The 23,520-nt window shown below is 40.3% G+C and overlaps 1 protein-coding gene across 1 annotated transcript in view; it reads left to right on the top strand.

Moving 5' to 3' along the window:
* Positions 1-23,520, top strand: part of ush2a (Usher syndrome 2A (autosomal recessive, mild)) — a 223,593-nt gene that overhangs the window by 113,274 nt on the left and 86,799 nt on the right. Inside the window, exons 45-54 of the mRNA XM_040127015.1 lie at positions 1,482-1,639; positions 2,598-2,745; positions 5,116-5,271; positions 8,160-8,307; positions 9,877-10,019; positions 18,271-18,974; positions 19,397-19,566; positions 19,663-19,829; positions 19,985-20,073; positions 22,874-23,208. Coding sequence (XP_039982949.1) covers positions 1,482-1,639; positions 2,598-2,745; positions 5,116-5,271; positions 8,160-8,307; positions 9,877-10,019; positions 18,271-18,974; positions 19,397-19,566; positions 19,663-19,829; positions 19,985-20,073; positions 22,874-23,208 — 2,218 coding nt within the window. The remainder of the gene's footprint in view (positions 1-1,481; positions 1,640-2,597; positions 2,746-5,115; positions 5,272-8,159; positions 8,308-9,876; positions 10,020-18,270; positions 18,975-19,396; positions 19,567-19,662; positions 19,830-19,984; positions 20,074-22,873; positions 23,209-23,520) is intronic.

Here is a 23,520-nt window from a genome sequence, read left to right on the forward strand (position 1 = left end):
CCTGTCTTTATTACAACCTATACTGATATGGGCTTATTCACACACACAAGTACACACAGACGTCCACACACATACACACACATACACTCTCACACGCATGTGATTGGCCACATTAAGAGCTTCCCAGATGTAGTTGGCGTCTGTGGGGTTTTTGTGTCTTCATTTCCCTGATAGGTGTGTATATCTGTATTGAGCAATAATAAAACCCACACATGATTAAAGCAGAATAGACTCTTAGCTCTTAGCACTGATCTTTTGAGCCCCCTGTATGCATTTTTATTAAGGAAAAGCACATTTGGCACCGTACTGTTTCATTTTTTTATTAGGTGGATGTAGTGTAATGTAATTATTGTGCCTGTGATTGTGTGTGTGTGTGTGTGTGTGTGTGTGTGTGTGTGTGTGTGTGTGCGTGTGTATGGACATGTCTGAGTTCCCATCTTGGTGTGTGTGTTCCTTTGTATGTATGAGTGGAGTGTCCTTGTGTATGGATGAGTTTGTGCACACCTATTTGCACCCGTGTGTGTGTGTGTGTGTGTGTGTGTGTGTGTGTGTGTGTGTGTGTGTGTGTGTGTGTGTGTGTGTGTGTGTGTGTGTGTGTGTGTGTGTGTGTGTGTGTGTGTGCTTATTCACACTGCTACTACTGTCCTTCTGAGTGTGTGTGTGTGTGTGTGTGCTTATTCACACTGCTACTACTGTCATTCTGAGTGTGTGTGTGTGTGTGTGTGTGTGTGTTGTGTGTGTGTGTGTGTGTGTGTGTGTGTGTGCTTATTCACACTACTACAACTGTCCTTCTGAGGGCCTTTATCCCTGTAACGCCTATGGTTACACTGGTCGTTTCAGTGCTGTTTTCATCACCAGATCTGGAGCCCCTAAGTCAGTTTTCATTTGCATTGCATTCCAAAGACCCAGGCAGCATCCCAATTTTATCCATAGTCTGAACACAGTCCTACAATTCATGAGTGACCAATGCAAATAGAGCATGAATAAAAAATAATAGTGAGTGAGTGAATAAAAAACATGTGGACATCTTAGAAAAACAATTTCTGAAAATTTTGCCACAAATTTTGCCACAAAAAGATCATCATGTTTAAATTAACTGATTTTTTTAAATTAGTTTTTTCAGTGATATAGAAATATTGTTTTATTGTTTATTGTTTTATAGTTAGCCTTTGGAGTCAGGGTTATGATACAATGTTTTGAATGTTGAAGTGACAGAAGTGGATCAGTTCAGATTATAAATTTAACACATTGTTTATGTTCACATGCAAAGAGAGTTATGTGCTGTGCAGAGTTACCAATGTACAGTAAACTTCCTTTGGGACAATAAACCCAAAACTTGTAAACATAAAACGTGTTTACAGTGACTCAGGTAAGCTCCTGTCAAGATATATGATATATGGCTTGGAAACAGGTCACTCATGTAATTTTTCTTTTTCTTTTGTGTCTCATGTATGTCATAATCAGATGTATTCTTTTGACAGGCATTATAGCCAGCTATGGTCTCTGGCTGGATGGAGTTCTCATTTTAAACTCCAGTTCCTCCCAGAGGTTCTTTGTGGTGGAGGGACTCTCTCCATGGAGCCGACACGTACTCAGGCTGCAGGCCTGTACTGCACAGGGCTGTGGCAAGGGACCAATGGTCAGTGAATCGCTTGCTGGTAAACACAGTAATGAATGTATTATTAATAAGATAAACTGCGAGATCCATTATGAGATCCAAAAAAAAAGTTCACGTGGTTATACCTACTCAAACATTTACAAAGTGTATGTGTGTTGTGCATGCGTGTGTGTATGTGTGTGCGTGTGTCACTGGGCATCATAAATGTGATCGATTCTCTCAGCTCAATAATGAGGGTTGGCGAGACGACAGTGACATTTGGTAGGAAATGCCACTCCACGCTCAACGATGTCTCTGATGACAGGCCATATTTTGGGGCATTTTTCCAATACGGACGTCATATTTAGTCAAACACCACAAGATCAGCTGACATAGCAGAACAAGAGGAGAGGAAGGTGGGAAAGGGAGGGGGGAAGAACAGGATGAAGTGGAAGAGATGGCAGGATGGATGGGAAGAGGAGAATAAAGGAGTTGGGGAAGGAGGGAGTTTAGGGATGAAAGTGAAATGATGAGGATTGAGTAAATGGTCAGAGCAAAGCAAGAGATGAGGAGCAGAGTGAGGATGCAAAGGGCAGCGGAGGAGAGGGTCACAGGAAAGTGAGACAGTAGGAAATTAAACCTAAGAAGAGAGCGGGGTGATCGTGGAAAGAGAGTAATGCTGGCCAGATGTGTACAGCAGTTTCATTTCAAACTAAAACTGGTTGAAGTATTATGTTTTAAAACCATGAGAAATCCGTTCAGTGATGTATGTCGCCATGATCATGACCCTTATCAAATGGGGAGAAATTTAATTATGTGTTTTACATTTCTCTTTGATGGATGCATGATGGTTGCAAGTCAAATTATAGTAAAAATTAAAAAAAAAGAGTAAAATACTGTGTATAGTTTGTATGCAAACATGCTACATGTCTGTTCTTCTGTGCATTTGAACATAAGTGAGCTTCTGTTTCTTCAGTTTTTTGTTTTTTCTTTAAATCAGGTGGAGATGTATACATTAGAGATGGCCCCAGAAGGTCCTATACTGCTAGAAATGACCAATCAGAGCTCTCGATCACTCCGAGCCCGCTGGACACCGCCTCCTAGACCAAATGGGAACCTCAGCTACACACTGTACTACAAAAGCATTGGTAAAACATACAGCCGTGCACTCACCCTCTCTCTTTTGTCTCTCTCTAACTCTGTTTTTCTCTCTCACACACAAATACAGGCACTACATAAACATTAAACCTGATCATACACACACGGCAGCACACATACATAGAAACACAAGCTACACATTCCTTTACACATGCACATACCATTTCACAAATTTACATATTTAGGAAACAGATATTTAGAGTACCACATTCTGCCTTAATTTTTTTCAAATTTGACTGTGCGTATTAGATAATCACTCAATAGGCATACAAAAATGTAGATTATGCCTTAAAGACAGCCTCCATTGCCCATTATACATTATAGATATTGCTATCAAGGTTATTATGTTAATCAGATAAGATTGAGGTTTTTTTTTAAAGAAATCATGCCATATCATTACTCAGACCTCAAAAACCATGCAAATAAGGTTTGTCTTGATATTTTGCTTGTTGCCTAGACTCTAATCTTCTTAGGTCACACTGTCTTGGAGGCAAAGTGGACACAAAAACTAGGGGCGTACAGTGAAGATATAATATGCCAATGCTGTCAAAGCATCAAGAAAAGTCGTATCTTTAAAGCATGCCAGACAAGCTTCAAAACTAGTCCATGAAAACCAGTAGCAGAATTTATGAAATTTGTACTGCACTTAATGGGAAGCAAATGAAGTGATTTTAAAACTGGTATAACAACTGTGTTTTTGCTTTCAGCACACATCCATTTGGCATTTTGGATAATCTGTAGTTTATCTTGTCTATCCTGTGTAGAAATGAGATCACCATCCTGGTAGTGATAAGAGCCTGCATTTGTCTTTCAGCATCTGTGCTTGAGAGAAATGGTTGTACTCGTGTAATAGACCAAAGATGATCAAAGTAATTTTGGTGATATTTCTAAAGTGTGTTTCAAAATTCCGATCACAATCAACATGGCCAAATTGTATAAACACCTTTCAGTGTAATGCAGTCCAGTATAACACCATTACACATTACAATGTCAGTTAAAACATGACACAAACATAAAGTATAATTATGTAAAAATGTTGAGTCAACAAAAACTGAAAAGCTTAATTAAAGTAGAATTCATGGCAGAGCTGTTGTATTGGATTGCATTAGATTGTATAGGTGTACCTAATAAAATAACTAGTGAGTTCAATACAGTAGTTACTGTTGCTTTCTAGATAGCACAATTAATATTATTACCAATTTCAAGACCGTCAAGTGGATTTTCTGTTGAAAAAGAACAGTATAACATGGATAAAGATACACACACATACCGAATACATACAAACACACTTCCCACCGAGTGAGGTCTGAAGACTGAAAGTCAGGCAAGAAATGGGGAAGTGAAAGTAGGAGTAATCAAACCAGAGAGGTATAGAGAAGACAGGGTTTTTTGTTATTGCCAATGACTTGACAGAGAAGAGGATACAGGAGTCTAGAGTAAAACAGTGGTATGAAGATGGGAAGAAGAACAAAGACAAATAGCAGTAAAACAATAGTATACAGAGAATACAGAGATGAGAAGCTCATATTTACATAGATGTAATAAAAAAAATTGCAGGTAAAAACAACACAAGACATGAGGAACAACATAACATTGAAGGGGACTAACAAAACAGAAGAGGAGAACTAGACACGGAAAGAAAAGGTGGAAGAAGAAAATTGAACAAGATGAGAAACAGCAGAACACACTCGTCCTTTAACGCATATTCACCAAGTATCTCTCTCTCTCTCTCTCTATCTCTGTCACCGCACACACCCACACACACACACACATATACACACACAAACACACACACACACACACACACACACACACAGTCAGGGACTTTGATCTGCGCCTCACAGAGGAACAGACAGATTAAATGAGTGGAGAGAAGGATAGAGGAGGTTTGGAAGAAAGAGAGAGGTGGTGTTTCGCTCTAGTTACCCATAACCCCTTGTTTCTTTGATACCCACTGCCTTCATCAGTTCATACAGAACTGATATGTGTTTGTGCGCTTGTGTGTCCATCTAAATATATTGGATAGCCTTACATTGTGTAATTTTCTGATCCTTTTTCTTTGACTATCCTTGCATAACCTCAATATGGAGGCCTCTCTCTTTTGATCACTCTCAGTTAATCTCAGTCAGTATTCCTCTCTCTTGAACTCTCACTCATTCTTCTCTCTTTTTTTCCTCTCCTGCTGTATGTATCTTTTATGAATCGCTTTTCTGGCATCACTGGGATGACTGTAATAAATAAATGTGTCATGAAAATAATCTCTGTAAGACATCCATGTCTTCCTACTCGTTAGATATACAGAACTTGTTTGGCCTAAGACCTTACATGTCTGTCTATGTGTGACACTCTCTGTCTCTTAGATGGTGATGGTATGTTAGATGGAAGTGCAGCAGCTGGCAGCTGGTTGTCTGTGACTGACCTACAGCCTTACACCAACTACAGCTTCTGGATCAGAGGGTGTAACACACAGGGTTGTGTTGAGAGTCTGCCACTCAAAGTTACTACACCCCCAGCAGGTACACACACCAAGAACAAAAACACAGATACGGTAAAGTATTTCCTCCCACCATCAAAGTACATGTTACAAGCTTGAATTTAACTAGAAATCTAAGTCCGCACACAGCCATCATCCAAATCTGTATGTCTTGATCAGATACATACTGGAATGATATTTAATGAAATCACTCATCACCCTCACAAATACTAAAAATGAACGTTTGCATCAATGTGCAAATGCATGGCATAATTTTCAGATTTATTCAGAAACTGATCTGGTAAGTAGCTTTCATCCTGACATCCAAGCAAGTGGTACATTTGTCCAGTCAGGTGTAGGAAGATACATTTTGGTCTTTGAGTGCCAGCATGACCCGTCAAACGTGCATTGTACAGCCAACTTCACACGAAGTATTATTATGTAATTTTTACGTTTTTAAACTGTCAACTGGGTGTAAAATCATGGGTAATGTGGAAACAATCAACATGATGCAGCTCTCTGTGATACACCTTTAAAAAGAAACATCCCTGTCGCTGTGTTACTGAATGACTACAGCCTGATAGTCACATTGCCAGGGATAGGACTTTCGTTGCTTAGAGTAAAAGTATGATAGTATAATTATGGCCTTTATTAAAATAAGGCACTTTTGTTCACATCTAATTTGTATATATTCTAAATTAAATGGCTATAATTGTAGCTTTGTTTCTGACTCTACACACAGGCATGAACTATAATAACAATTTATCTCATTACTCTGATTTTAATTGGTATTCTTCTGAACTGGAAAGGTTCATTTTTATATCTTGCTTTGCAAAAAAAACAAAAAAAAAACAATTATTCAGTACATACGCACAGATCATTGACTTAACTTAATGGTCTTAACACATATATCTGATTTACACAGCCTCTGGGTGTGTGTGTGTGTGTGTGTGTGTGTGTGTGTGTGTGTGTGTGTGTGTGTGTGTGTGTGTGTGCGTGCGTGCGTGCGTGCGTGTGTGTGGGGGTGTGTGTGTGTTTAATGGTAACCAGGCAGTAACAATACACACAGCTATAAACACACATTATACTTACCACTTTAGCTAATGTATCAAAAGTGTTGAATACATACACATGTACACACACCACACCACACCCATGTCTTAGTCAGAGAACAACAAAAGACTGACTTCGGAAAGTTCTACTGTTCAAGTTCAAAACAAAGGCATAAGAAAGTATAAATTTTAAATACCAGACGTTTCCTCTCTTTCTATCTCTCTTTCTACCTCTGTGCCTCTGGCATCTCTTTAGACTTCTTTAAGGCAAACTGTCTTGATGCGTCCTTGTTCTATGAAAGAACAGAGAGAAGATAGCAGAGCAAGAGACAGAAGAGCAGAGGAGGAGGAGAGCAGAGAGAGAGAAGTGAACATAAAAGTGCATAGTTTAAAACGATTAGTGACACCTCTGATATTGTACCTGCTAACACAGCGTGAGAGAGACACAGGCTCACCAATACTGTGTGTCTTTGTGATGTATGTGTTTTGTGTGTGTGCGTGTGTGTGTGTGTGTGTGTATGTGTGTGTGTGTCAGAGAGGCAGAAATCAATGTGTGTTTCAAGAATTACACACACGAATACTTTCTCTCTGAAACAAACACATTCAGAGAATGACCTACTGATATACAGTAGGGTCTTCTTTATTTAAAAAGTAGAAAATGAGGATGGGCATCGAAAATATTTTATTATTTAAAATTCCAATATGGATTTATCTTACTGATCCAATAATTTTTCAAGTCCTTTTTTAGGATGTAAAAACATTTTTTTTTTTTTTTTTAATTCAAACTAAAAATCATTAAACTGACAAAAAAAAAATATATCACGGGTGAGCCTTTAACAAAAATACACAAATACAGGCAGGCAGACAGACAGACTTGGCCTACATTAGTTGTGAGGACGCTCATTGACATAATGCATTCCCTAGCCCCATACCCTAGTCTTAACCATTACAAATGAATGTCTAACCCCGACGTATAGTAACGTAGAGTTCAGGTAGATGAATGGCTAACTTGCTTCCAACTTTTCAGCTGCCCAGTCGACAGACAAGGTAGGGAGAGTCATCCAGATAGCTTTTACTTTCTAAACGTAACCTAAACATATTTCTAACCTGAACCCTAAAACCAAGTCTTAACCCTCAAACAGCCCGTTGAGGTAGTGAGGATCAGCCAAAATGTCCTCACAACCATGGTTTCAAACCAAAGTTTGTCCACAAAACAATAGAAAGACATGTACACACACACACACACACACACACACACACACACACACACACACACACACACACACACACACAGTGATATGGTTTTAGAAAGGTCTTGGTGTAAAATAGAGTGTTTGTGTCATGTTTTAAAAATGTGTTTCTGTGTATCTACTAAGATCATGAATATGAATATGAATTAGATTGATGATTTAACCACCACTTAACCACCACTATTTTTCTGAGCCAGTATTCAAAGATCATTTTGACGCTTTTTTATCCATATACTGTGTGTGTGTGTGTGTGTGTGTGTGTGTGTGTGTGTGTGTGTGTGTGTGTGTGTGTCTGTGTGTGTGTTTCTAACAGCCATCTTTAGGAGGATAAGATGTCTTCAGCAATCAGTCTTGTTGTAGTGGAAAGAGACCAGCGTGTTTGATTGAAGGGTCACTTTATACATCAAAGGGCCTACTCTTATTTCACATAGTCAACACTACGGTCACTCTCATTTTCTCGTTGTGTTTGTTGTCCTTATCTCTTCCTTACTTTGTCTTTCCTTTTTTTGTTTTACTCCTCGTCCACCCACATTCCATCCCTTCATTTCTTTTTCACCAACTCCATACTTCTTTCATCACCGGTTCTTTCCTCCTGTCTCCCTTTCACTATCCTCTCTCTCTCCTCATAGCCCCAGATGGGTTGTCACCTCCGACGTTGGTGCATGCAGCTAGTGCCAGTCTGAATGTCTCCTGGTACCCTCCTGCCCATTCCAACGCACCAGGCCCACTCCACTACAGCCTGCAAATGAGGACATCCCTACACAGGCCAGTGATAAGGTGAGCGAGAGAGCATTAAATGCACACACAGAGTAGATAAACAAGTGGACAAGTTTGCACACAGTTGTCCACAGCACATGCAAGTGGTCTTGGACAGAGACATGTGATAATAAACAGCAATGAGAGATTGACAGACATGCACAATACTCTCGGATATATATCACACATATATTCACCTAAAATTGTGAACATAGACATATGCATACACATGCACACACAAAGGGGTACATTATACAGCACAGCTGAATATGTCACATCAATATGACAGACCATCAGAAAAACAGAGAGGGAATGAGGCAGATAGATGGGGTTGAGTCAAAGAGACGAAAAATCAGAGACAGGGCACAGGGAGATCGAGAAAATGTAATAGAATAAAAAGAGAGAGAGGGTGTGCATCTGATATGTATTCATTACATGCTTCCTGACAACAAATTGCAATTTAATCCAAGAAGAGGAGGCTCTCATTCTGTGGTAATAAATAAATGACTAGCTACATGTATTATATATCAGACAGCCCTTCCCTCCTCCTCTTCTGCTATGGAAATCTCATTGTTCCCAGATTTATTCATTCATTCATCCCTTCTATCCATCTGATGCTAAATGGTCAATGGCCCCTCATTTATGACAATATTCTTTTACTTTTTCCTAGATTCCTTTGTATGATTATATGATATGGGATCATGTATGACATGGGGATATGATAAAAAGCTATGAAACACTACTACTATAGTAGTAGTACAAATACTACCACTAATTATTGTACATATTGCCAAGATAGTCACTCTTTAGTGATCATATGAAGAGTGTCTCTCTTGACAAGTTTATAACATTACACTTAAAATAAAATTAATTTAGAAAGAACTCATTAAAATACATAAAACAAATACAGCATATTGTTTTCTTGTAATAAACATCTACTTTTATGAGATGTAACATGGACTAATCGCATTCCATATACAAAAAGCTCTGTAGAAAACTAAATAAATACTTTGTGGATTTTCAAATCTTTGTAATCTTCATTTCCTCTTCTCTCCATGCTGACCAAAATTCCCTTGCCAATAATCCTGGAATGGTCGCTGCAGGTAAGCTGGTAAAATGGCTGGGCTATGTTATCAACATAGGAATGGGATCTGTTTTATATTTTAATTTTTGAGTAACAAGAACATGTGGTTCTGGAACTGACACACTGGGGAGCTCCCCATTGCTGAATCTCTGTGATTGGGCATTAAAGAGCAAAACAAGAGAAGGTGGATAAAGTTGAAAGAGAAAACATTTGGGCTAAGGTAGAAATTAAGGAGTTGCTAAATATTAAATAGTATAAAAATAGATCATAACATAAATGATGGCAAGGATAAATGGCAAGTGTTCATCAGGAACATTGCGTGTGGAGTTCTCTGACTTTACACTTAAACACACAGATAGTCACTAGGAAGTTCTAGATCACCATTTGTAAAGTTAATTACTCGCTGTCCCTTTTTGACCACCTGTTTGGTCACTGCACAGATCATTTTGACCAGATCCAGATGTGTGTCAGTACATGTATTTATGTTTGTGTCTATCCACTCCTAGGCTTCTGGAAAATGCAACAGACACCTTTTCATATCATGTAGAGGGCCTGTCACCGTACACGCAGTACCTGTTTAGAGTGGTGGTTTCACACACACATGGACAGACAGCTGGCCCATGGGCAACCCTGTGCACCGCAGAGGACAGTAAGTACACACACGGTACTCATTCACACAAATGCACACGTAAAAATTTAACATACTTATTATGCACAGATGCTTGGGTTTACATATCAGTTCCAGTGCACACAGACAATGCAAAAACAGTAAAGGAGAATAGCCATGGAAAAAAAGACTGGTGGTCATTAACAAAGTTTTTTTTTTTATGAGAGAAACACTCAGTACTGCTGTTCTTTTAGACTACCTGTTGGCAGTGGGCGGTGGCAGTGTTTTTTCATATTGAATTGTGCTGCCTGACTGCTCATGTCAGTAGTCCAGCTGAGTTTTGCAAGTGACTGGCTGGCAGGTGGCTGGCAGCAGCTGGTTGCTAGTTGGCCTCTGCCATCAGTTGGCCGTCAGTGCTGCTGAGTCAAAGTTAAACTCAAGGAGTCTGACAGATTTCCTGATTTTAGGTGATGATCTAAACAATACTCTCAAACATTAAACATATGGCCTGTTGAGTGAAAAACAGAGCCTCTGCCCAGTTTTCTTTTATTACCGGAAAGTCTCCAAGGTTTTATTTTATCCAAGTGTATTAATTTCTTGTTGTTAGTGGAGGTGGTCAATATGATCAAGACAATATGCAACAAAGACAGCGACGGAACATATTAAAAATGGAGAATGTGGTGGAAACGTGGGCACACGCAAGATCAGGTGAAACACACTAACAGAGTGAGATTTGCATACTGTAAGGTGTGTGTCTGTGTGTGAGTGACCTAGCCAGTGTCATTGTGGGCTAATTGCTGTAATAGAATCATATTAGCCACTGGAACAGCCTCCTCAGTGCAAAGTTATAAATTAATTAGTATCACGCTATTATCACATACATTATCATTAAGCAGCTGAGATTTGCATACATTGGATACTTGCTCATGTACACACACGGAAATGTGTATGTACACATGTATGTGCGGTGTACGTATATATACACATTCACATGAACACAAGTGCAGTTACATACACTAATGCAAGCACACACCCATTCAGGTACACACAACTGCAGACATTTAGGTTGCATTAAATTATGGCCCTGTGCTTTTCTCTTTGCTATGCAGAATTGAATTCCCTCTAGCAAACACACACGTAAACACACACACCTTCACGCTCTCCAACAGAGTGAACTTTTGTCACACCTTTTTCCTGTGTGCTCAACAAGTATAGATAAGGTGATTGATATTTGTGTTTTTGTTTGTGTGTACATCTGTGTTAATGTGAGAGTGAAAAACATGCAAATCTACATCTCTCTCTGTGTTTTGGTGTGTGTGTGTGTGTGTGTGTGTGTGTGTGTGTGTGTGGACTGTAATAGACCTGTCCATTTGATCACAATGTGCCCCAACGCTCACACCTCCATCCCGCTCTTTCCACTCTCTCTGCCTCTCTCAGGCTCCCGCTTACACACACACACACACACACACACACACACTGAGAAAATGTGTCATACACACACACCTCCTTGTCCTCCTTATCAATCACACACCTCCTCATGCTCACAAGCAAGAACACAGTCATGAAGTTTCATGCAGACAAACTCATCTCCCATAGCAAAGGCTGACAATGTGACAGTTTAAGTGTAGGTGCAAGAAAAAAATATGTATAAGCCCCTTTTTTCTTTTTTTTTATACTACCTACTTCCATTTCTGTTTAACTGGAACTGAACTGGTAGGGTTGAAGTTGAAAAAGTCTACAAAGTGAGACAAAGGAACAGATCAGTCAGCATTAATCAATAATGCATTGTCTAAAAGTACTTAACTATGGCGTCAACATTTTCTTTTCATTAAAACACAAAAACATAATCAATGTTCAATCAGCAGCCAGTTGACACAGAGGCCATTCAGCCACAGGAAGAAAAAAAAAATGTTTGTGTTATTTCAGTCTTTTGTTCACCTTCATTCCTGTTCACAGCTTCTTGTGTCATAACAATTTCAAATAATTACTAATAATTAAATGTCTAATGTTATGGTTGCATTTTAACATCCCTTCATGGACGCACACTATTATTTAAATGTGAAAATGTCCAGTAATTTTAAAGTATGCATTAAAAATTCCTTTACCATAATAATGGAATACATGATAGGTATGGAAGCTTGTAATAAGAAGGGGATTTAAAGCCGTGATCGGAGAAAGCCAAATGTAGCCAGATTGGATTTTCCTAACACTGATGTGTAATTTGTCACCATAAACCCGTCCTCTCATCATCTTGGCAGTGACAGGAAAGACTGCATTTTCCTCCTAATCTCCTCTCCCTCACTCGACCAAAAATGACAACCTTAGCAAGCACTTTCACATATCATTCAGTATGATTTCATGTATAGTAAGGCCAGTAGTTATGATGTAATTGTTGTTGTCTTAGTTTAGAGGCAGTCATACATAAAGAATTCACTCTCTCAAAAATAAGCACATAAAATCTTAACTTAGCAAAAAACCTGAACATTCATGTACATAAACTCACACACACACATTCATATACAGTATATATAATATTGTGTTGTTGTCCTTTGGGTTTTACCCCTTTTGGAAGACATCTCCCTAACTTGATCTGTGTGTGTATGTTTGAGCTGTAACCTTGCAAGGTTTACACTTTGTTACAGAACTTGATATAGTATACTCTATGTTAACATGGATCTTCATTAACAGTATGGATCCAAGTATGTATCCTCTTTTATTACTTTAGCCCCCTCTTTGTTTCGTTGAGCGTTTTTGTATATTTTTCTTCTGTCTTTCTCCTTTTGTCATACCTCTTTCCTTGTCAGTCTTTCTCAAATTATTTGTCTTTCTTTCTGTCTTTTTGCGTTTGAAAACAGAATGGGGTTCGCCTCTTCTATTTGACTGAGAGAAGGGAGAGTAAAGAGAAAAGAAGATAAGAAATGGGGAGAATAAGTGAGGAAAGAAAAATGGAAAGAGCAAAAAGGTAAAATGAGGAATTGAGGAAAAAAAGAGGAAGAGAAGAAAAGGGAGGGCTAATGACAGAACAGAGAAAGAGACCCACACATCCTCCTTTCCTTTTTATCATTCCATTAAAGTTTTATATCCATCTTTTTAATGTAATTTGGTCCCTATGAATTCCTGCCGCTGCAGAACAGACAGACGGCTCCTGTGAACATAAACTCTAGTCGTGTTGGACAGCTCCCTTTTCTCTGTCTACTCCCATGTTCACACAAGCTAAGTGATCTAAGAGAGGGAGAGAGAGAATGTGTGTGTGTGTGTGTGTGTGTGTGTGTTCTGTGAGAAAAGCGTATGTATGTGTGTTATAAAGTGTTATAAAGAGTATGAATGAAGTACTGTTTTGACAAAATGATCCAAGCAGTCTTAGAAAGCAAGTGTGTGTGTGTGTGTGTGTGTGTGTGTGTGTGTGTGTGTGTGTGTGTGTGTGTGTGTGTGTGTGTGTGTGTGTGTGTGTGTGTGTGTGTGTGTGTGAGAGAAAAAGAGAGCATCAAAAAATCACTATTTCCCCGAATTAAAATTAAAGTGTAGGCTGAGAGAGAAAGGAGAAAATGGGAGAGAAATGAGGTTAGAGGTAGTGACAGAACACAAAGAATTCATGTTACTTAATGAAAGAGTGACTGCATTAATAAAATAATACTCTACCTTATATCCCAGTATTCCGTTCGCTTAGCTTTCCCGAGGAAATGTTGAAATTATGTGAGCATAACTGCATTGTTATCTTGCATATTGAGATACTAAAACATATTATGTACATTATATACACTGATTACCTGATCATGCATTTACATGTTGCTTTTGTTTTTTTCTGTTAAATATACTGTCTAATGGGAAAATTTGCAGTTCTCTAAATAGAAACTGTGATTCCTCAGCAGTCACATGATGAAGAATGGCTTTGTTATATTTTTAGAATTTCTTTAGTAGGGATCCTTACGAGACAAAATCATTTACCACCGATTTGGATAATTTGACATGCCAACATATTTCCACATTATATTTTAAAAGCCATATATTACTTTGCAACTTTCTGTTTGCTCTCTGTAATGCAGGATACATCAGAAGGTTACCTGGAAATAAATAAATCACTCCAAATAGTCAGTGTCTGAAAAGGACATTGAAAATTTTGAATGATTGACATTTTCAAAGGTATCGTGATGGTCATAGTTACTTAGAGGCTAATGCACATCTCACATACTCATAATGTTATGGATACAAATCAAGTTCATGACCTTAGCCATACATCATCCTCTTTCTCACTGCCTCTTTGGTGTCTTCTAAAGCAGCAATGACATTAAGTAATCTGTAGAAAAAGTAAAGATATGAAATGCAATGTAAATTTTCACCGTATTGCTTGTCACGTTTTGACACTGTCGTAAGCATCTTGATAACAGTAAAGCTCAGCGTTTGTCCTCATTATGACTCCTAGGAGCCCGGACTCACCTTCAAAAGCCCAGTCACCCACGTACACACACACACACATGCACACACAGGACCCTGTGCAAGGCTAAAAATAATACTCTTCCTCTTCTCTTCACATGGATACACATAGATGTACACTCTTAAATATACATGGATGGATCCTGACCTACACACACATGCACAAAAATATGCACAAGAAGCTCCATAACAAGTATGCACCCACAAGTTACACATGCATACACACACACACACACACACACTCCTTCCTCCCCCTCTCCCAGCCCTTGTCAGTTGATTGTGTTATTACTATGCTAACCAAATCCTTATAAATGTGATTTAAAGCTTGGTGGCCCTGCACTCCTGTTTTAGCCTTCTGCTACTGTGTTTTACTGGCGAGAGGAGGATAAGGGTGGGAGGTGTGGTGGGAGGGATGAAGGGAGAGGGAGAAGAAAGAGGGAAAGGCATGGGGGATGAAGACGTGGGAGAGGCAGGGGAGAGAGAAAAGGTAAAGGGGAGTGGGAGACAAGAGAAAGGTTGAGCACTTGGGAGAAGGAGGATGAGAGATGTAAAAATGGAAGAGGTGAGCAGGAGGGAGAGGAAGAGGGAAAGATGGATAAGGAGTCAGGAAAGCAGAGAGAGAGTGGTTGCTATGCAGTCCCTCAACACTCGTTCCCTCCTATCCAGAGAGCAGTAAAGCGTCAGTAAAATAAAAAAAAAGGAAAAAAGCATCACCTGCATCTTAAATGAAAATTTCAATTGAAAAACTTAACAGCCCTTCAAATTGCAGAATTTTACACGGGCCAGTAAAGCCTAAATAACACTCAACACTTAGAGGGAGAGGGGGGATGGGGGAATGGAGGAGAGAGGGAACGAGGAAGGAATGGGGGGTAACAACTGGGGTTATTTTGCTTGGTTGATGGGGACTGGATCAAGGTGACTGGATTGTGTTTTGTGGTGAAATTATATGCAGTTTTTAGGACTTCCTATCTGTCTACCTCTATGTGCATCTTTCTCCTGTGTCTTTGCAGATGTGTTGTTGGAACGGACAGACATCGTGACCAGGCAGGACAAAGGAAGGCAGGCAAGAATATTGTCAAATAGACAGAGGGATGCAGAATGTGTAATTAGACAAACAGGTAGAGGGACACCCACAACCCTCCGCAAAGATGAACGAGCTTGCAGCAAGGCACGGAGAGAGGCCGTCAGACATGCACAGAGACAGACAGGGAGACGGGTTCCTTGGTTATTCGTGGGGTTCAGTGGACCTTTGGTGGTAATTGAATCAGTGTGAGTGCTGAGTAGAGCTAGCATAAAAACCTGTTAACCCAAAAGGTCAACTCTCTGCATTGTTTATTTAGCAGGGAGCCCCGAGAGAGAGGGGGAGCGAGAGAGAGAGAGACAGCAGCGCAAAGCACAAAAAGGAGAGAGAGAGAGAAGAAAATGAGAGAGAGGTGGTGGGGGAAAGGAAGGGAAGGGGTAAGAGAAAAGAAAAGAGAAGAAGGAAGAGAAGACAGATAGACAGAAGGAAAGATGGGTTGCTGGTGGGACCATTTTTGATCTTTAAAGTCGGCCAAGCTTTACATCACCATTTTACATTGTCGTTTATTTGTGTAGGAGATGTCTGTCTGTGTGTGTGTGTGTGTGTGTGTGTGTGTGTGTGTGTGTGTGTGTGTGTGTGTGTGTGTGTGTGTGTGTGTGTGTGTGTGTGTGTGTGTGTGTGTGTGTGTGTGTGTGAGTGTTTGTTCGTGTGTACTTGTAATTCTATCTTTGTGAGAACCAGTTTGAGTTATAGACCTTACAGAGTGAGGACATTTTGGGAGAGTGAGGACTTTTTGGGAGAGTGAGGACTTTTTGGCCGGGCCTCACGACTTCAAATGGCTATTTGAAGGTTAAGAATCGGTTTTAGGGTTCAGGTTAGACTCATGTTTAGGGTAAGGATTGGTATTAGTGTGTGTGTGTGTGTGTGTGTGTGTGTGTGTGTGTGTGTGTGTGTGTGTGTGTGTGTGTGTGTGTGTGTGTGTGTGTGTGTGTGTGTGTGTAAGTGAAAGTGTAAGAGAGAGAGAGACTGGCTGCCATATTAATTTATCTTTGTGTCTTTGCTGGTGATTTGCATCTCACTGTGTCTGACATAGTTGCTTTTATACATAATTAGGGTCAGTAAATGTATAAATTCACCAACACAAATATTTTTCGGAAAGTTTGATCTTTTAAAAGGGTTTGCCTGCTTTCGTCTGTTTGCCTCCCTCAAAAGACACCATAGATTAGTATCAATCAGTGCAAATTTGTTTCAGAAGATACCAAAGGAAAATGGTGCTTAGTGTGCATTAAATGTACCAGCAAACTCAGTCTATTTTAAAACATGGAAGACATAAAGGGTATCATGAAATCCAAATCAAATATGAGGCAAAACATTTGAATTGTGGTAAGCAACACACTTAGAGACATGTTAAACTTTTAGCAGAATGGGGACACCCTAGGCAAAACACTGAATGTTAGTTGGCCTCTCAGTCACTGTGAAGTGTGGCCCATCAGTCAGTAGATAGTCTGCAAAATATGAACATACTGTACCTACACAACTGATGTCTCATGTGCATGCACGCTGACAGACACATATACATGCTTGCACACTCGATCTCTCGTACATTCATGCCCGTATATTCTCACCTTCTTTCAATCTCTCTCTCTATCTGCCTCTCCCTTGTAGACACACACATACACACCGCCATCTGGGAAAGCCGTTAGCGGTTAGCGGTAGCACTTAGCAACGCAGCACGCTCCCTCAGTCCGCTCAGTCACCTTGATCTGCTTGCCCTTCACACAGCACCATTACTGCTACACTGCATCACTGTGGGTGCAGGAATGCGAGTGTGCGTTAGAAGAAGTGTGTGTCTATGTATATGGACATGCATCTGTGTGTGTCCATTATAGAGCGGTACAGTCGAATGTAAATGCCGGGGGAGGAGGGAGGAGGGGGCATTACCTTCAGATGAGCTACCGTGCAGTGATATATCCTTCTCACTAGTCTTGTTTTGTTTTCTATCCGTGCATGAACATGTGCAAGTCATGTGACGTGTGTGTGCCTGTGGCCTTCTGATGTGCGTTTCTGTCTGCCTGCATACTTCTAATACTAGTTGGGATCATTTTGCGTTTTGGACAGGAGAAGATAAGGCACTCCCAAGCAATGAAAATGGCATTGAACATGAAAACACAGTAGACCCAAATTTAAAACTATGAGCTCTCTGAAACCCCGGCTCCAGTTTTGCAAGGAGTCACCACAGATACTATTGCAATCAGTGTGGTCTCCTGACATACCTGTTGATAAGTAAATGCTAAAAGTTCTTCTTAGGCTTTAGGTTTTAATATAAACCCATATCATCAACTGTAGAGTATATAATTTAGATATATCCTGGTGATTACAAAATTTTGGGGTGATATGAGTGTGTGCGCAATGCATTTGTATGTATTTGTTTATGCGCATTAGCCAAAGCCACTGTAATGTTGGACTGCAATGCTCCCAGCAGTCCAGTCCGGCCTACACCTCGCCTTCTGAATTCCCTGCTGAAAGAGGTACAGACTCACATTCAAACAGTCACAAGTACTGCATAAATCCATAAATACAATCTTGGGTTGCTTGGGGAGAAATTGAGAAAGAAAGAGTTTCCATGTTAATCCCCTGGATAGGGATGGCAAAATCACTCTTTGTCCTTCTGATGTCATTCTTTATGTTACTTGTCAAATAATTCTTTAGAACAAATCCCCTCTCCTTACTTTTTTTTCTCATTCTTTTATAAGCACACATGCAAAGAGTATGTTTATCTGTTGCTTTTTTTCTTCTCCTCCCCCTGTCTCTTCATTTCTTCATCATCTTCCTTTTCTGCAGGTCCAGGACCAGTGGACAGCCCAGCTGTATCAGGGCTTCATCCTCGAAGTGTAAAAGTTACCTGGGTTCCTCCCTCAAAACCAAATGGCATAATCACCACTTATACCCTCTATCTTTGGCCCAGCTCCAACTCTCCTTTAGATTTCAAACCCAGCTCATTTTCCAGCACCAGCACAACCCTCAACTCCAGCTTAGGTCCTAGCCCAGGCCAATTGCCCAGCACTGAGGGTGCATATCTCAATTTAGGTCATAGCCTCAGGCCAGCATCCAGTCTAACCTCCCCTGGCTCAAGCCACATCTCTATGTCTACTTTCAACAAAGACACTAATGGCAACTCAAGCACAATCCAAGGCCCTAGACCCAACCTTGTCCCTAAACCTCTCTCTAGCTTGAGGCCTGTCATCAAAGAAGACAACCATATTGAGTCTACTTTTGCAAGCAATACAAGCCAAGACCCCACTTCCATTTCATTTCACCCCACTGAATCCAACACCACCAGTGTAAACCAAAGTCCCAGCCTTTTACTGCATAACCAAGACTACAATGCAACCAGCTCTAATACTGAACCCTTCCAGAGCCCAATCTCCAGTTCCTTTAGAGCAGCTTCAGATTTATATTCTTCCCCTCTGTCAGTCGCTCTTCCAGGGAACACCACTAGCTACACTTTTCACAACCTACTTCCATACCAGACCTACAGCCTCCAGGTATTGTATATTAATATAGTGGTAGATAATACCTTTATGATGACATTATGGTAGAATACAGTACTGTATTGTATAATCCAAAAGATTTGCCATAATATTATACAATTAAAAAACAAAACATGTATTCAGGTTCGATTTTTTTTAAATACAAATTATAATGTCACAGACTGAACAAATGTCGGTCTGTTTTCCTCTCAGATTATGCTCCAGTGACAAATATAAAAACAATAACCTAGATGTTTTTCTTGGTATCTGAATAACCATGACCTTCAACTGCCATGATGATTATTCATAATCATCATGGCAGTTGAAGGTGCCAGATTTAGAACTTGTAGAAAGAAAGAAAACTGCTAGTATTACAATGATAATATTAGAAACACACATCACATTGTGATGTTACAAAATTGTTCTCCAATATCTAGGTGGAAGCATGCACCAGTGTGGGTTGTTCAGTGTCTAGGATTTCTCAGCATTTTCGTACCCTCCCAGCTCCCCCTGAAGGGGTTCCTGCACCCCACCTCTACTCCGACACCCCCACCTCTGTTCTCTTGTCCTGGGGTGCACCAGAGTCTAGCAACGGACCACTGGATCGGTGAGAGATGATCACATGCAATTCAGTCCCTCCGTGACTCTCATATTTGTAGATAGTTATCTTTTTATTTTCTACTGTATCTTGTGCTGGGGGTAGATGGCTGATTGAGCGTAGTTTTGCTGGGACCAAACAAGTCTCCACAGTGGGCCATCTCCCTCCGGACTCTCCACCCCTTTCCTTCCTGGACTCTTCATCAGCGCTCAGTCCCTGGACTAGCTACCAGTATCGACTTGTACTCCATAACCAAGCTGGCAACACCACAGGTAAGGCCAAAAAGAGGGATTAACTGAAATTAAATTAATCTAACCAAGATATGAGTAGTCGACTTCACCACCTTGTGACAAATTAGAGATGAATTCTTCCACCCTCTGTTGTTACACAGTAAGATCTTTAACCAGACATTGTTACATACTTACAGGACCGTGGGTCAGCATCACCACCAGACCTTCTCGGCCAGCTGGTCTCAGTCCACCGAGAGTGAAGGTCTTGGGGCCAGAGTCAGTTCAAGTAAGGGATAAATGATAGAAAGTCTCAGAATCTCAGAATGAACTTTTAGACTTTATAAAGTGTTTAAATTTCTTTAAACAGACAAAATACACAACAATAGAATGCAACTTCAGTGAGAATCTCTTAAGTCACTCTGGGTTTGACAGAAGTGTAGACTAGAAAAGACAAAGCAATGTCACACTGATTCTTCTGTCCTTTCCTTTTGGGATTTAATGAGAAAGAAAAACATTCAACTCAAGGTCCCCTTCAGAAAATGGGTGGGACTGTGACCCTGTCTGAGGCAGCTTCCTTCCTGTCGGCCATTTTGAAGGAGGGGCCAGAGTTAAGTTCCAACACTGGCTAATCCCACATCAAGGCCTATCATTGAAAGCCCCTGAAACAATATTGTATGCATGCAGATAGAGACACACACACACACATACATGCACTCACAGCCCAGCACTAATGCTAACTGCAGAAAAATGCTAATGCCTGTCATCATTTCAGAACCGCCCCTGTCATATCTGCAGCAGCACAGCTTTAGGGGTCACAGGGCCAAGAAAGAAAAGTGTTCCTTCCTGGTTGTTGCTAATTGGACCGACAGGCAGGCCGCTTCCTGGTTACCAATTGACCTTGAAAATACAGAGAGGATTTTGAGTATCTCCCTTCATTCTCTAAATGGTTTCTTTTTCTTTTCTCTCCTTCGTTGCATATCACTTCTTTTTTTTCCATTTTATGTAGTGGCATGGCATCTCTGTTATTCACAGACAATGTTCTTTTGGCTTCATCAGACTGTGACTGGAATAGTTTGTGATGCAGTAAGAGATGAAGATCAACACATGATTGAGAGAGCTATGCAATAAAGCAAAATGAGATCACAGATACAAAATAGATTTTTTGGATAGAGACAACTTTTGTTACTGACACTGGGCGAGTGCTCAGGGATTGTGTACAAAAAACTTTTGAAGAAAGACAGGGAATGCCTGACACTGCGAGTCAAGGCAATATTAGCAGCTGTGAATTATACGTCTTGCCAAATGATCTCTGTTCAAATTTTTTTTTCACCTGTTCTGCTTCTTTGTTCGTGTAACAGTTAGAAATGAATAGTTTCTCATTCTGACACCAGTTATTTCTGCCAAGATAGTTATATAGATAATTTTTATTTTTAACCATAAAATTTGGGACTTTATCCCACTTTATCCCAAAGTTTGCATCTACGAGAAAATTGTAGAATTGTATTTCCAGCTAATGTGGTGCCTTGGAGTTTTCTCTCAGTTTAATAGCATAGATGCACAAAGACACACACATAAACCACATCCTTACATATACACCTATTCTCTTTCCCTCCCAACTTTATCATCTGTCTCTCTCTCACTCATATACACATAAATACATATACAAACACACACACACACACACACACACACACACACATACTGTACTGGCCTTAGCCCCAGTGCTCCATGTCAGCCCAGGGTCTCTGCTGTCTTCACCATCTAAAGATTACATCAGGCTATTCAATCTGTAAATGACTTCCACCACAAAGCACACCCAACGCGCACTTTGGGAAATGAGCTACCTAACTCCACATGACCCTGCCCATATGTGGTTGTGTGCGTGTGGCTCGGAGTGTGCATGTGTGTGTGTCCTGTATCAACTCACAGTGTCACTTGTTAATGAATATCAAGGTTGCATGAAAAATAATTATTCTTGACGTTCATTCATAATACACTCATCAACACTGACCACTTAATCACCTAAACTCTTAAGTTTCAACAAGCTCTTGACTGATCAGTAAATGTACATGACAGTTTGTATCCATAAGAGTGTTAGAGCACACAGTACACAAACACAGGTGTGTGTGTCTGTGTGTGCGCTCAGGCAGTTTTTGAATTGTGTTTGTATGGGGATGTATAAACAAAACATTTATTTTATCGATAGCTGTAGTTGAGACATGCATAGGTGTGTGTGTGTGTGTGTTTGTAAATGTGTGTGCGTGAATGTGTGTGTGTCTGCCAGTTACCTTCATCCTCACTCTGAAATGCTGACAGACTGAACTGTTTCCAAATCAGATGCAGTGCTCAACGACAGCAAGCTTTTGTTTTTGCATGCAGCAATTCCATTACCAGCCGCTTTCATTATTTTAGCATGGAGTTTGTGCACGTGCGCGCGTTACTCTCCGTGTGTTTGTGTGTGTGTGTGTGTGTTTGTGTGTACCCTGCTTTAAATGTGATGAAAGGAATCTTCTGCTCAAGTCAAAGTCAGGTTATCTTTCCCCACAGGAGAATTGAACGCGTGCACGAACACAGAACCACACACACAAACACACACAAGTGCACACACACACACACACACACACACACACACACACACACACACACACACACACACACACACACACACACACACACAGTGTCCATCCTAATGCTGTATGTTCACATACATGGGTGAAACACGTGGATACTACCTGCCTGATAGCACTGATAGCACTCAAACTTGACCACACAGGCATTCACACTGTGATGTAGATATGTGTTTGCATGTGCACACACTGCAAACTCTTCACATACACACACAGGAACTATGCCATGACTTCCTGTAGTTCATCCATCTAAAAGCTTTCTGGCGTCCTCAGTATGCCGAGAACATTTAGAATGCCCGGCCAACCAATGAGATGACATTTCTCGGATAATGATAGGGCAGTTAGAAAGGATTAAGTGAACTAAACCTATAGTTTTTTGTATACTACTCTGATTTATCTGTATATACTGTATTTCAAATGAACAACCCAGAACTTAAATCTAACACACATATTTTTCAGGTTGCATGGTCTCCTCCTCTTATTCCTAATGGAGAAATTCATGGCTATGAGATCCGCTTCCCAGAACCCCGTATCTTCCATGACAGTGGCAACACACCTGAACTCAGCATCACAGTTACAGACCTCATTCCATACAAAAACTACAGTATTACTGTGTTGGCATGTTCTGAGGGGGATGGACATGTTGGAGGATGTACTGAAAGCCTGCCTACTCCAGCAACCACATTGCCCACAAGCCCTCAAGGCCTTGCACCACTATCAGTAGTGGCTGTCAGTGAGTCTTTCCTGGCCATTTCCTGGCAACCACCAAGCAGGCCCAATGGACCTAACATCAGGTAACATTGATATTGATAGAAACCACTAGTTTCACCACTAGTACAACTGGAGATACAGCCAATGTTGGGAGTAACATGTTCCACTTTACTGTAAACACATTATTGCTCTCAGTGACGCAATAGTGTAATGCACTATTATTGATTTTCAGTAACTGCATCACAAGTACTAGCCTACCGAAAATTGTTTTACTGTGTTGCAAATAGAATTTGGATAGAGTTCTGTTTTGTTGCACTAAATTTAAAACCTATGTCAATAATTATCGAGGAGAATTATCTTTCCTTGGCTCATCAGCCCATCTGCTATCCGAACTT

Source organism: Xiphias gladius, chromosome 1, assembly GCF_016859285.1.
Source record: "Xiphias gladius isolate SHS-SW01 ecotype Sanya breed wild chromosome 1, ASM1685928v1, whole genome shotgun sequence".
NCBI lineage: Eukaryota > Metazoa > Chordata > Actinopteri > Istiophoriformes > Xiphiidae > Xiphias > Xiphias gladius.